Source organism: Corythoichthys intestinalis, chromosome 16, assembly GCF_030265065.1.
Source record: "Corythoichthys intestinalis isolate RoL2023-P3 chromosome 16, ASM3026506v1, whole genome shotgun sequence".
Lineage (NCBI taxonomy): Eukaryota > Metazoa > Chordata > Actinopteri > Syngnathiformes > Syngnathidae > Corythoichthys > Corythoichthys intestinalis.
In genome coordinates, this window is record NC_080410.1 from 41621943 (window position 1) to 41634532 (window position 12590).

General features: G+C 41.2%; 1 protein-coding gene across 1 annotated transcript in view; it reads right to left on the reverse strand.

Annotated features, from left to right (window-relative positions):
- Positions 1-11227, reverse strand: part of LOC130931885 (C1q-related factor) — a 75685-nt gene extending 64458 nt beyond the window's left edge. Inside the window, exon 1 of the mRNA XM_057861070.1 lies at positions 10300-11227. Within this exon, the coding sequence (XP_057717053.1) occupies positions 10300-10908 (609 nt within the window). The 5' untranslated portion in view covers positions 10909-11227. The remainder of the gene's footprint in view (positions 1-10299) is intronic.
- Between the last annotated feature and the right edge of the window lie 1363 nt (positions 11228-12590).

Below are 12590 nucleotides of genomic sequence, written 5' to 3' on the forward strand. Positions count from 1 at the left end.
GTTTCACAGTACACCATGACGAAATGATGGGCCAAAAATATGGGCCCCTTTGCATTATTTTGCTTAGGGCCCCCAAATGGCCTGGGCCGGCCCTGCTGTCACGCCCCTTGGATTGTTTACATTCTCCAAAGCCGGGGAAGGGAAATGACATAAGCCTGATTTAGGTGGCATAAAATATCGTTCGTGAGGTGTGACAGTAAAGGTGAAGTCGACGGTTTTGACCATTATGGGTTGTGGTGCAACGGATCATGATTGGTCCGAGATCCGTTCGGATCAACGTCATCGGTTCGCTACACATGTGATCCGCAGATTGATTTCTGAGAAAAAAAAATTGTGCTTCGGGCGCACAAACTTGTGTAGAGCAGAGAAAGGGGAGCAGAGTGCCCAGTGCAGAGTTGCATATACATGGCAAGCGGAGGAAAGGAGGAGCTTGAACGCCCCGCTAAACTTGAATCCCCTGTATGGGCGCATATTGGTTTCCCTGTCAAGTCCGATGACAAAGGAAAAAGGTCACTGGACAAAACCGCGACAGTGTGTACGCATTGTGGCATAAGAAGCCATATGACAGCGGAAACACATCCAGTATGTTCACGCGTTAGAAGCGACATCACCCGGGTGTTTTACTGACCGAAGAAAACGTGGCAAACAACCGCGCATCACCGACCATTTAAGCAGCCTCTTCCTGCACAATCCGACCGGACATCACTAAATCTATCAGTGTGTTTATAGCTGCAGACACGAGACAATATTCAGCTGTGCAAAACGAGGGCTTTAAATACATGTTGAAAGTGCTTGAGCCACGCTACGACATCCCATCGCGAACACACTTTAGAGAAAAGATTGTGCCAAATCTCTACGAAGGAGAGAAGAAAAACGTTGTGAATGAACTATCCCGGGCGTCAACTGTTGCGCTCAAGACGGACGGGTGGACGTCCAGTGGAAGGGAGAGTTTATGTGACGATAACTGCTCACTTTATCACACCAGAGTGGGAGATGAAAAGTCCAGTGCTGCAGACACGCCCCCTCTATGAGAGTCACACAGGCACTCATCTTGCGCAGGTACTGACACAAGCAGTGGAAGAATGGAAGATACGGAGGCCCAACACTAATATCCCAGTAACAACTGATAATGCAAAAAAAATCAAATAAATGCAGTGAAGGAGGCAGGACTGGGTGAACAAATAGGGTGCTTTGCACATGTAGTGAATTTGGCATCACAAAAGGGAGTCTCGGTCAATAAAATGGACCATCTCCTTCTATTTTATTAGTGGTCATTGGAACCAATATTAAAAGGAGATGTGCATTTCTATGTTGCTGTTGCACTTTAAGTTGTTATAATTTTGTTAAAAAGAAGATATTATGCCTTGTGCACTACTTTTATATATTCTAATTTAATAATTTCAGTTTTCACAAAACAAACAAAAATTATATATATATGTGTGTATATATATATATATATATATATGTTTTGGTTTTTTTTTTTGCTTTTCGCTGATCCGAAAAATGATCCGATCCGTGGCTTTTGATCCAAGGAACGATCCGATCCGTGAGTTTTGTGATCCGTTACACCCCTAATTATGGGGTAATTTTGCCATGTCATCTTGAATAAATGCATTTTTGTTATTTCATATTCCATTTAGCACAAGACTGTTATTTGTCATGACCATGCCATTTATTTAGCTATTGGGGGAAAATACTTGGATAAATAGAATATCCTGTAAAAATATTGGTGTAGAGAGACTGAAACAATATTTTGCGGCTCTCTTCGTCGCGTTTTCCTGGTTGTGAATAAATCCCCCATAATGGGCTGCATACTAAATCAGATGAAATCGTGACTCCGCTGACGTCATCCACCTGTTGGGGACGCTAGAGCCCTATAATGGTAGGCGTGGCTAACCGGCAGATTAAAAGACTAATTTCTCGTCATCTGCGTTTTGCTAAATGTTTGTATATAGTCGAATCGTCTCAAAATATGATTCTAATTCACATAATAATCCTATTTAAGACTTTTTCTCCTGTCGTACGCACTTTAAAGCAGATATGATTTGTCTATCACCATCACTAAGTTAAGAGTGAAAGGACAGACAAAGACAAACAGTTTCTACTTTCTAAACATTCCAGGAGCCTCTAGAGATGCATGCACTTGCGTGTTACACGCCTGCGTGTAACTTAAGTGCCACCACAGCCCCCCCGCCCTCTAGGGGAGCACAATGAAGCAGCGACAGAAGGTGTCTTAACTCCAACATATGTTCTCCCTCCCTGATTGTATATCAACGCATTTACACCCAGGCCATAAAAACGAAAAGAATCACGGCAGAGTGAGACGTTACGCAGCCGAGGCCGCCGTGTCGTGAACTTGACGAGGGTGAAAGTCTACCTGGCTTTTTTTGATGAGCATGTGTGTGTGAGTGCTGCAGAATCGGTGTCTCTCGTTAATTCAGCTCCAATTTGCGGCATCTCGAGACCTCGGTAGCTTCCTGTTTTGTTCTATGTTGAGCGAGTTGTTATCATTCATTTACATATATACAACTTGTATAAATTTACTTAGAAAAAGAATTGGATGTTTCAAAGCACCGTTATTTTCCTATTATTGTAACTGATTCTTCTGTGGCGAGATGTCGACTCCAGCGATTTTCTGTAAATGATACTGGGTTTACTCTATGTGCACACTGATGGCAAATAATACTTAAGTGCTGAACCATTTCATTAGGTACACACACAAGATTGAATACTTATTCTGATTAGTGAATGGAAACCTTTTTGATAATCACTTTAATAGATAAAGCTTTACTAATGTGACTATATGTTATTATTAGGGCTGTCAAATTCATTGTGTTAACGGGCGGTAATTAATTTTTTAAATTAATCACAAATATTTGACGCAATTAACGCTTGCACGGAATGAACCGTTCATGCATTGCCTCAAACAGTTTACAATGACGCCGTTTTAGCACATTGAGAGCGAAAAGGCAGAGAAATGCGAGTGGACACAGGCGTTCATTGGACCGCACCTTTTATTGGCAACTATTAACAGTCATGGTTGCCCAACTTCCCATCATGCATTTGAGGGGGAGCAAGAGACGATCTTTTTCCTGACACGCTTTAATTGAGCACAACGCATAACATTTTGTATTCCATTTGCAGCCTCTACTGACAGTCATGGTTGCCCAATTTCCCATTATGCATTTGGGCGGAGCAACAGACGATCTTTTTCTTAACACGTCTAATTAAAAACAACGCAGAACATACTGTATACCATTTGCAGCAACCACTGACAGTCATGGTTGCCTAACTTCCCATCATGCATATGGGCAGAGCAGGAGACATTCTTTTTCTTAACACGCCTAATTGAACAAAACGCAGAACATACTGTATACCATTTGCAGCCACCACTGACAGTCATGGTTGCCCAACTTCCCATCATGCATTTGGGCGGAGCAGGAGACGTTCTTTTTCTTAATATAAAATTACTATAACTTGTACTCAAATTATCTTTTAAGAGCGACAAGTCTTTCGATCTGTGGATGTCTTTAACAGAAAGAATGTTAATAATGTTCATGCCATCTTGTTGATTTATTGTTATAATAAACAAATACAGTACTTATGTACAGTATGTTGAATGTATATATCCGTCTGGTGTCTTATCTTTCCATTCCAACAATAATTTAAAAATATTAAAAATATGGCATATTATATTTTAGAGATGGTTTGAATTGCGATCAATTACAATAAATTAATTTTTAAGCTGTGATTAACTCGATTAAAAATGTAATCGTTTGACAGCACTAGTTATTATCAATTCATGATACAGGTAGTCCACAGGTTACGAACGAGTTCTGTTCCTACGCTGGCGATGTAACACGAATTTCCGCGTAAGTCGGAATTAACATTTTAAGTACCCCTAAGTAACCTTTAAATCTCAAAATAACTATCTAAAAACATGTATTATACACCCATAGACTTCACTATCAGTTGACGAGACAGCTCCTACAGACATTGCGCCACAGCTTTCCGTTGGGGGCCGGCTTAGGCAGAGCGTCGCGGCAGCTTTCACTTCGATAAAGTTAAACACGCTGCGTTCTAACGCCGGATTTAGGTGGAAACAGGCCAAACGTTTTAGTGCATGGAAGCTGGAAAAAGTGACTCAAGAGTGATTTGGTCGAGGATTCAAGGTAATTATTATATAAAATAGCAATATGCATGCACTTTGAAACGTTGTGGGGGAAAAAAATGAAATGAATGGAAAAAACTAGTGTAACTTTAGCTTGAAATATTTACGTAAAATGAATAACTGCCCGTGTTTTTGCTTTTAACCAAGAATGTAGACTGTTTTGCGTTCATATTTATAGAAATTCTGGGATTTACGCATTTATTTATATGATTTTTCAACCTAAAAAGCACTTTGTTTTGTAATGGCTGCCATGTTAGATTTTATATCCATACACAATAGCGTAATTAGACATTCAAATAATCAGGTAATTTGCGACCAACTGCCCGTTTTTTTGCAAAATAATTTAGACATTTCTGCGTCCATACGAAAAAAAATCAGGTTTTACATGTTTTGTTTCATGTAAGATTTCAATCTAAAAATGACAAGAGCCAGATAGCCGGCAAGACATGCAGCGGCTACATTGCTGGGGGAGGAGTGGATCCTGACATGAACGGCAACGGGAACTAGGTACTGTTTACGCGACAAAAACAAACAAAAAAAACAACTGGCAACAAACTGGCAGACAAAACTCCGGCATCGTAGTCAAAATCACTTAAGTCGGGTACGCCGTAACCCGGGGACTATCTGTATTCATTTCAGTGAAAACATTAGTCTTGTTCATGCCTTTCGACGTTTGACTTTGTTTTTTCTCTTGATCACTTTCAGTGTTCATTTTTAAATGACCGTGTCTTCAACCTTTGTAGATTAACATGCATTTATAGCATATCTTTAATGTTAGTTTAACCTCAAATGACTTATTTACCCATCAGAGCAAGTCAGGGGCGTAACTTAGTTGGGTGCTGGGGTTGCGACTGCACCCGGACCCAGACCTCTAAGGCTAGGTTCATACTGCAGGTCTTAATACACAAATCCGATTTTTGTCGTGTTTTTCCGACTCGATTGAGGCATTAACTTGACGGTCTGAATGGGACAAGTAACTTAAAAGTGGACCATTTCAAATCCGATCTGGGTCACTTTCGTATGTGATTCCAATCTGATCTGGGCCAAATTTTTTCAGAACGTGACTTGTGGTCTGAACTGTCAAGACTCCCAAATCGGAATTCATGCAGCAATTACGTCAGCAAAGAGCAAGAGGCAAGGAGGATGGCAGCCATGTAGGCATTAGCGCCTAGCTTGAACTCTGCTTTTAAGCACGAAGCGGGCTTGACCACAGTCATAAAAAAATAAAATGAAGAAAAGAATAAGCCTTACAATTTTCGTTTTTCATTCTGTTCGCCGAATGAGCAATATTTTATCATTGCACACATGGCCGAGTCAGGGCAAACTGATGCACCCACGTCATTTCAAAGGGTGCACGATATCCATTTTTTGAAATCGATTTCGATAACTTCCTGCTCCTCAAAGTTGGTACCGATATCGATAACCGATAATAAATATATAATTTTTTAAATGTATAACCTGAGTTTTTGAACACCTGGAGGTTTAAAAAAAAAAATAGTGGTGGATTCAACATAGATTTGCCTTTGATCTCATCAGATTTTTCATAATGACATGAACAAAACAGTGCGTTTCACTTCTGCACTGCCTGACAGCCAGCTAAGAATGAATGCACTTTCATAAACCACAAGGCTTGGTCTTTTCTTGCTTTTATGGGAAGACACTCGTCTTAATATTGTGAAAGTACAACAGAAAAATACACATATTCAAAACTCATTATACAACAAACTGCACAATACACTTATATACACAACTATTATATGTATAGCATAGCACACTAGCTTGAGGTACTAGCATTGGCTGGCTTCTATAACACAACTTATGAAGTTCTGTACATATGAACCTTCACCACAGAAGTAAACATATTTTGCACATCCATATGTAATAGTAAACATAAAATACTTACATATATTTCCGAGGCGGAAACGTAACAGAAATTATTCACGACTGTCAATGCTACCGCTAGACACCGCAATGTGTAAGTGATTGAACCAAACTACTCTAACAAAAAATAGGTGCATTGAATTATTCTGACCAGCAGGTGGGAGCAATGCCCTGCAAATGGTCAACTGATTTCCCATACTATTGTGTAAACTGCAAAGCCAGAACAGTACATATTATAGGTCCAATTATAAATGTTATTGGTTTTATCGGGATGACGTCATAATTCTTATTATCGGACCAATAATTATCGTGCACCAGTAGTCATTTCACACACACACGTCAAGGCTCATGTGCGTGCATGTATTTGTTCTATCAGTCCACATAAACTTTGAATATAAGACTAAACGGGGATTATTAATGTCTGTTATTTGTGTCCTCTTTTTGGAAATCAAAATATGATCACTCTGGAATGACATACAGCTAGCATGTTTAATTTGTTTTGATGCTTCTGCGCATGCGGGTCTCTTTGCTGAGAGCATCTTGGACTGCGAATTAGTGCGCATGTGTGATACTTGAACGGTGTCACAAAAAAAACAAAAAACAGATATGACAAAAAATCTGATTTGTGCATAGACCTGCGGTATGAACCTAGCCCAAGAGGCCCGCTTTGTGGACGTAAAGTGGGCCTGGTTGGGCGAGGGGAGGGTCAAACAGAAATGTAAGATAGATGCGCAAAGCTGTAACGTAGTGTTTTAAGTGTTGAAATATCTCCGCCAGCTTGGTCAGTTGTCTGGATGTGCCTTCCACACACACACACACTGGACGATAGTCTTGAAAGGCCCGCAAATAGTTGTCCTCTTGCACCCCATGTCCCTTCCCCCGTCAGACGATCCACTCAGGGGGTAACGTTTATGCTCATCGCAGCCAGGCCATGTTCCGCCACTGGGGCATGTGATTATTTTTGGTAATAAAAATTAAAGAAAATCAAAACCTGGTGACATACCATAGTTGGAGTTTATCTTTTGGGGCAGGGGGGGGCACAATATGTTGATGAGCCAGAAACACAGTGTCAGCAATAAAATTAACTTACAAGAATATTTATAATAATAAGTTGAAAATGAGCGTTTTTTTTTTTCCATCATTCTTGAGGGGAATTCTAAAATCAGGCTGCTTAGGCTATACTTTTCGCCAAGATCATCATCCATTGAATATGGTACGCCCACCAGTGTCGTGCCAATGTATTTACCCTAGTTCAAAATTGTATCCCCTGCGCGGAGCCATATGGAGGTAGATTTGTGCCTTCATTATTAGATCCCCCCCAAAAAATTGCTTCAATCCAAATATATATTTTCAATCAAAAAAAAGTCACTTCAATAAAAAAAAAAAAAAAAAAATGTTTGAATGCAAAAATAAATGTGAAATAAAAAAAAAAATTGCATTTGAATGCTATTTTTCTTAGATTTTTATTTTTTATTTTTTTTTTTTTTTTGATTGAAGCAACTTTTTGATTGAAGTAATGTTGTTTTGCGTTTGGGCCACTTTTTGGCAAGGACATTTGTGTCTTTATTATTCAATCAAAAATAAGTTGTTTCAAACAAAAAATATATACTTTCAAAAGAAAAATCACTTAAATCAAAAAAAGTAAAATTTCAATCATAGAAAAAAAGTTTGCGAAAAAATATTTGAGACTCAAATATTTGCATTTGAACACATTTAATTATTCATTTAAAAAGTTTTCTTTGATTTTAGCAATCCTTCGTGTGTTTGGGCCATATTATGAGTAGGACATTTGTGTATCATTCAATTCCCAAAAAGGTTTCTTTAATCAAAAAAAAAAATTTTCAAACAAAGAAAAAATCTTTTGAAAAATGAAATTGCCCTCCTCTAAGTTTTTTTTTTTTTTTTTTTTTAAATAATATGCAAAGCAAATGACCGTCTAAGGTGCTAGTCACATGATCTGTTCGAAAACTAATTTTGACCCATTATAAAAACATCTTTTTTGTTCATTTCATTCATTTTTATTATTTGTTTTATTGCTTTACAACGTTTACATCTAACATGTATGGGAATGTGAATTACATGCAATGACACTTTTCGGCCACCAGGGGGGCCTGGCCCCCCCTTCAACTCCGCTTATGCTACATACATGGACAGTTTGGATCATGTAGGCCACAATATTAACATTTCGTGTACAACTGTGGCCTATGTGACTCTAAAATTGGATGTCTACATAAATGAGAAGTAGTTCTCAATTATGACTATGTTATTGTTTTTCTATTATTAATCATTAGGGTTACGTTTTATTTTATTTAAAAATAGAAATATAAATTTATAAAACGAAAATAAAACATTAATAAATGAAAATGAATAAAAATAATACAGACTGGCTATGACACATATAACACTTAACCCTTTATTGCCAAATGTATCACCTTTGATACACCTAAAATTTCATGATTTTAAGACTAATGCAGAATTTGACATTCCTTTTTGAAAAAAAAAAATTATGGATGCAAGTCAACACATGCATCTGCAGGATCCATGAGAAAAAAAAACAGGATTTAGATAGGGTTAGAGATATTAGAGCGCTTATTACACATATTCATTTTGACATTTCTTTTGACAAACTTGGAAAAAAAGGTTTCATTAGGACCTTATTTTTCAAATTTTAGGATTCTCTGATAATTGCTTCATGTTGCAGGTATTTAAGGGCTAAAACATTATAACACTTAAAAGGTTTTTTGTTTGTTTGTTTTAAATGTAATAGTATTTTTAACTAATTGCCTGCCATTGACGACGAGAGACATCCAATTCATTTAAACTGGGAGGACTGACTGTGTTAGAAGTCCAATTCACTTTGACTGGCAGCCTATCCCAATCATAATTAATTGGACGTCTAGCGCCGTCACTGGCAGCCAACGAGTTGATGAGCGCCCTATAAGGGGTTAAATGTCTCAAAGTGTAAATCAAATTTGACCATTATTATCTTTATAGTTTCCTGCTAACATAATGGTTCTTACTGAATGGTCCATTTGTTCCTAAATGAGAGATTAAATTGTAATACACTTGAACACCAAAAGTTGAATCTGCGCCAAGCGTAAAATATCCTTTATTCATTTAGGCTACAGTGAAGAAAAAAAAGTGTTTGCGTCCTGTGTGAATTTGTTTGTCACATTTGTGCATAAAAGTTGCTGTCTTTGCAGATTTATTCCAAGTGCACGCAATGTCACGTCTACCTTTTTTAATGCGTGCGGCCACATTTTATGACAGGAGCCTTGACAGAGTGCAAACTGTGTGGCAAACACACACATTAGTGACCCGAGAGGACCCCTCAAATGAAATTAGTGCCTCATAAAAATGATGCATAGAAGCCCGAGAACAGTTCACGTGGACGGCAAATGCCATTTTCGACACATAAGGAGTTTGCACACAATGTACTTTCAAAGTAACGCATGTTTTTCCAGGCGTTGATTTAATTTCTTCCCAAACGCATAAGCCAAAAATAACATCCTGGTGCTAATCCTAATAAATAAAATCACAAGGGATAGGAAGAAAGGTGTGGATGGACTCTCTACGATAGGGGCGGGGGGGTTAGTTGGCAATGTCAGGACGCATCATACGCGGACAGGGGGGACACAGTTTGCAACCAGTCAACACATTTTTATCTCCGGGCGAGCTGCACGCCACAGATGTGCGCTCTGCACGCGACCAGGCAATTATACTCTCATGGGGCGCTTTATTAGGTACACCTGCCTTCATCTAATGAAGTGCATTTTTCATTTTTGTTCTACAAAGATAATAATACGGGCGTTTTGCATATTGTTGAGTGAATTTACTGTAAATTGGGAAGTTTGGCATCGGATGTGTGAGCTCATTTGCATCCCAGTTTCTTATACACACTTAAAAATGACTGAAATACATATTTTAGACTAAATAGAATTGTATATAATTACTTATATAGTCATATTAAAACTTAAGCAGTATGATTATTGTTTGGGATATAGTGGAAAGGACTCTAAGAAAGCTTAGTAAAAATATTGGAACCTATAAAATGATTCGGATGAAGTCCACAAAAATAACTGTATCATTTAACAATTGATTAGGGTGAAGGCAAAATTGCTACAGTTTATATCTGATGTCTTTAGATTGTGGAAGTGGATCGGATTTCCTTTGAGTGATTGTTTTTAGAAGGCGAGCAGGTGAAGGGAAAGAGGAGATGAATCGGATGAGAGTTTACAAGGGCTCACCTGTCCGTTCTTGCAGAGGTCGGCCCACATGCTGGTGCCATCGCCTCCTCTCATCAGCACGTGATAGATGAAGAAGTAGGTGCCCGGAATGCTGCAGACAAACTTGCCGGCGATGCCATCGTAGTTGTTGCCCAGGTTGGTGACCACGTCGTCGAACTTGAGAATTTCGTAGCCTTCGTGCGGGTTCTTGAGGCCGGCGTAGAAGGCAACTCGGGGCACCGTGCTGTAGGTGGCCGTGCTGATAGCTCCGTTCTCGCCCAGGCCCAAAATCCCGGTTCGTCCCTGGTCCCCCCTATCGCCCGGGGGCCCCGCCGGTCCGGGCGGCCCCGGTTCACCAGGTGGCCCCGGCGGCCCCGGCTTCCCCGGCCTGCCGGGTTTCCCCTGCGGGCCTTGCAAGAGCGTGGAGGGCGGCAGGACGTTGCCGTGGTCGCTCAGCGCCTCTGCCTCGGCTTGCAAACCCGTGGAGCTAGTGCTGCTGCTGGGGGTGCCCTTGTTCAGGTAGGGGTCGCACACCATCCGACAGGTGCCCAGCATCTCATAGTGGCTAGGGTCGGTACCCACGGAGCTGACCAGCACTGGGATGAGCACCACCAAGACCAGGACCAGCATAACCCCCACGGCGGCCGCCACCAGGGTCTTCCTCCCGATGCTGAGTCGGGGAAGGGGCTGAGCGGCCAGCGTGGGTCTCCCGGGGGCGGAAATGGTGACCGCTTGGTGTGGGGAGCCTGTCGCCGAGGAAAAGGACCCGCGGATCCTCAGGAGGGGTTCGACGGGGTGAGCGGCGGCGGGTGCGCGAGGCAGAGACCCACATACACTTGGACCCACCTCCCGGCTTGCGCTCGGTCCGTGACGGCGCGCACACGAAGCACTTTGAGGGAGCCGGCGCGCGGCGAGCTCAACAGTCAGCGCGCACTTCCAAACACGCTCTGACTTGTGAGCGCAAGACAGAAGGATGCGAGAGGGAGTCCGCGGGGATGGAGTGAGGGAGGGAGGCAGGGAGAGAGAAAGGAGAAGGGAGTGTTGCCACCACTACCGTATGTGTGTGTGTGTGTGGTGAGTTTTTGGAGCCCAATTCTCAAGCTTAGATTCTTATATGGCACGAGCAGCGGGGACCCTCCCTACCTCCCATCTTTCTTCTGCTGCTCTTTTTCTTTTTCATAACTCATTTCTACCTCCCAGTTCAACTCTCACCCTTCCTCCCATTTTTTATTGCCTTTTTCTCACTCTTGTTGCTTTATCGCCTCATCAACATCCAGCCTCTAAAAATAAAGACAGCCGCACCAGGAGAGACTGGTGGGATTTCAAGGGGTGCATGCATTGAAGTGCATGCACATTTGCACTTGATGAATAATAATGATAATCGTTCAAAAGAGCAATAGGGAGTCAGGTCCACTCACTCACTTTTTATGATGAATCATGATTTGTTGGGGCCAGATTTCAGGTTCTGAGATGGACAATTCTGATGAGCAGACTTAACTTCCTGAAGGTTCTCAGGAATTATAACCTGAGCGCTTGGTTTCCTTATACCGCTGCTTGGTAAAGTCGGTGCTGAGCTTTGGCATTTCGCTGTGCTTCTCCTGTGGTCAAGAGGAAGCAAATCCATGGGGTCATTAACACTGCCCAGAGACAGCCTGGTTGCAATATTCCATGTCTGCAGGACAACTACAGCACCAGCTCCCTCATGAGAGCCCACGGCATCATCTGTGAATTCAACTCCTTACCTTGAGCAGACAGTACGAGGCATTACGGTCTAGAACAGTGGTCCGGAACCTGTCTGTCTTTTAATGAGAGTGTCTGGCTCTCCGCCAACCTATGATCTTAAATGTGGAACCGGCCGGCTCGCTTGACATGAACGAGCTGTGATAAGGTGATGGTGGATTCACACATTGATCTTGGACACTTCAAGCATACGTCACAATTACAGTGTATCACAAAAGTGAGTGCACCCCTCGCATTTCTGCAGATATTTAAGTATATCTTTTCATGGGACAACACTGACAAAATGGCACTTTGACACATTGAAAAGTAGTCTGTGTGCAGTTTATATAAGAGAGTAAATTTATTTTCCCCTCAAAATAACTCAAAATATAGCCATTAATATCTAAACCCCTGGCAACAAAAGTGAGTACACCGCATGGGAACTACGTACATCCCTAAATGTCCAAATTGAGTACTGCTTGTCATTTTCCCTCCAAAATGTCATGTGACTCGTTACGGGAGTGCTGTCAGCATTGCTGCAGAGATTGAAGAGGTGGGGGGGGGTCATTCCAACCGCCATGCTTGACTGTCAC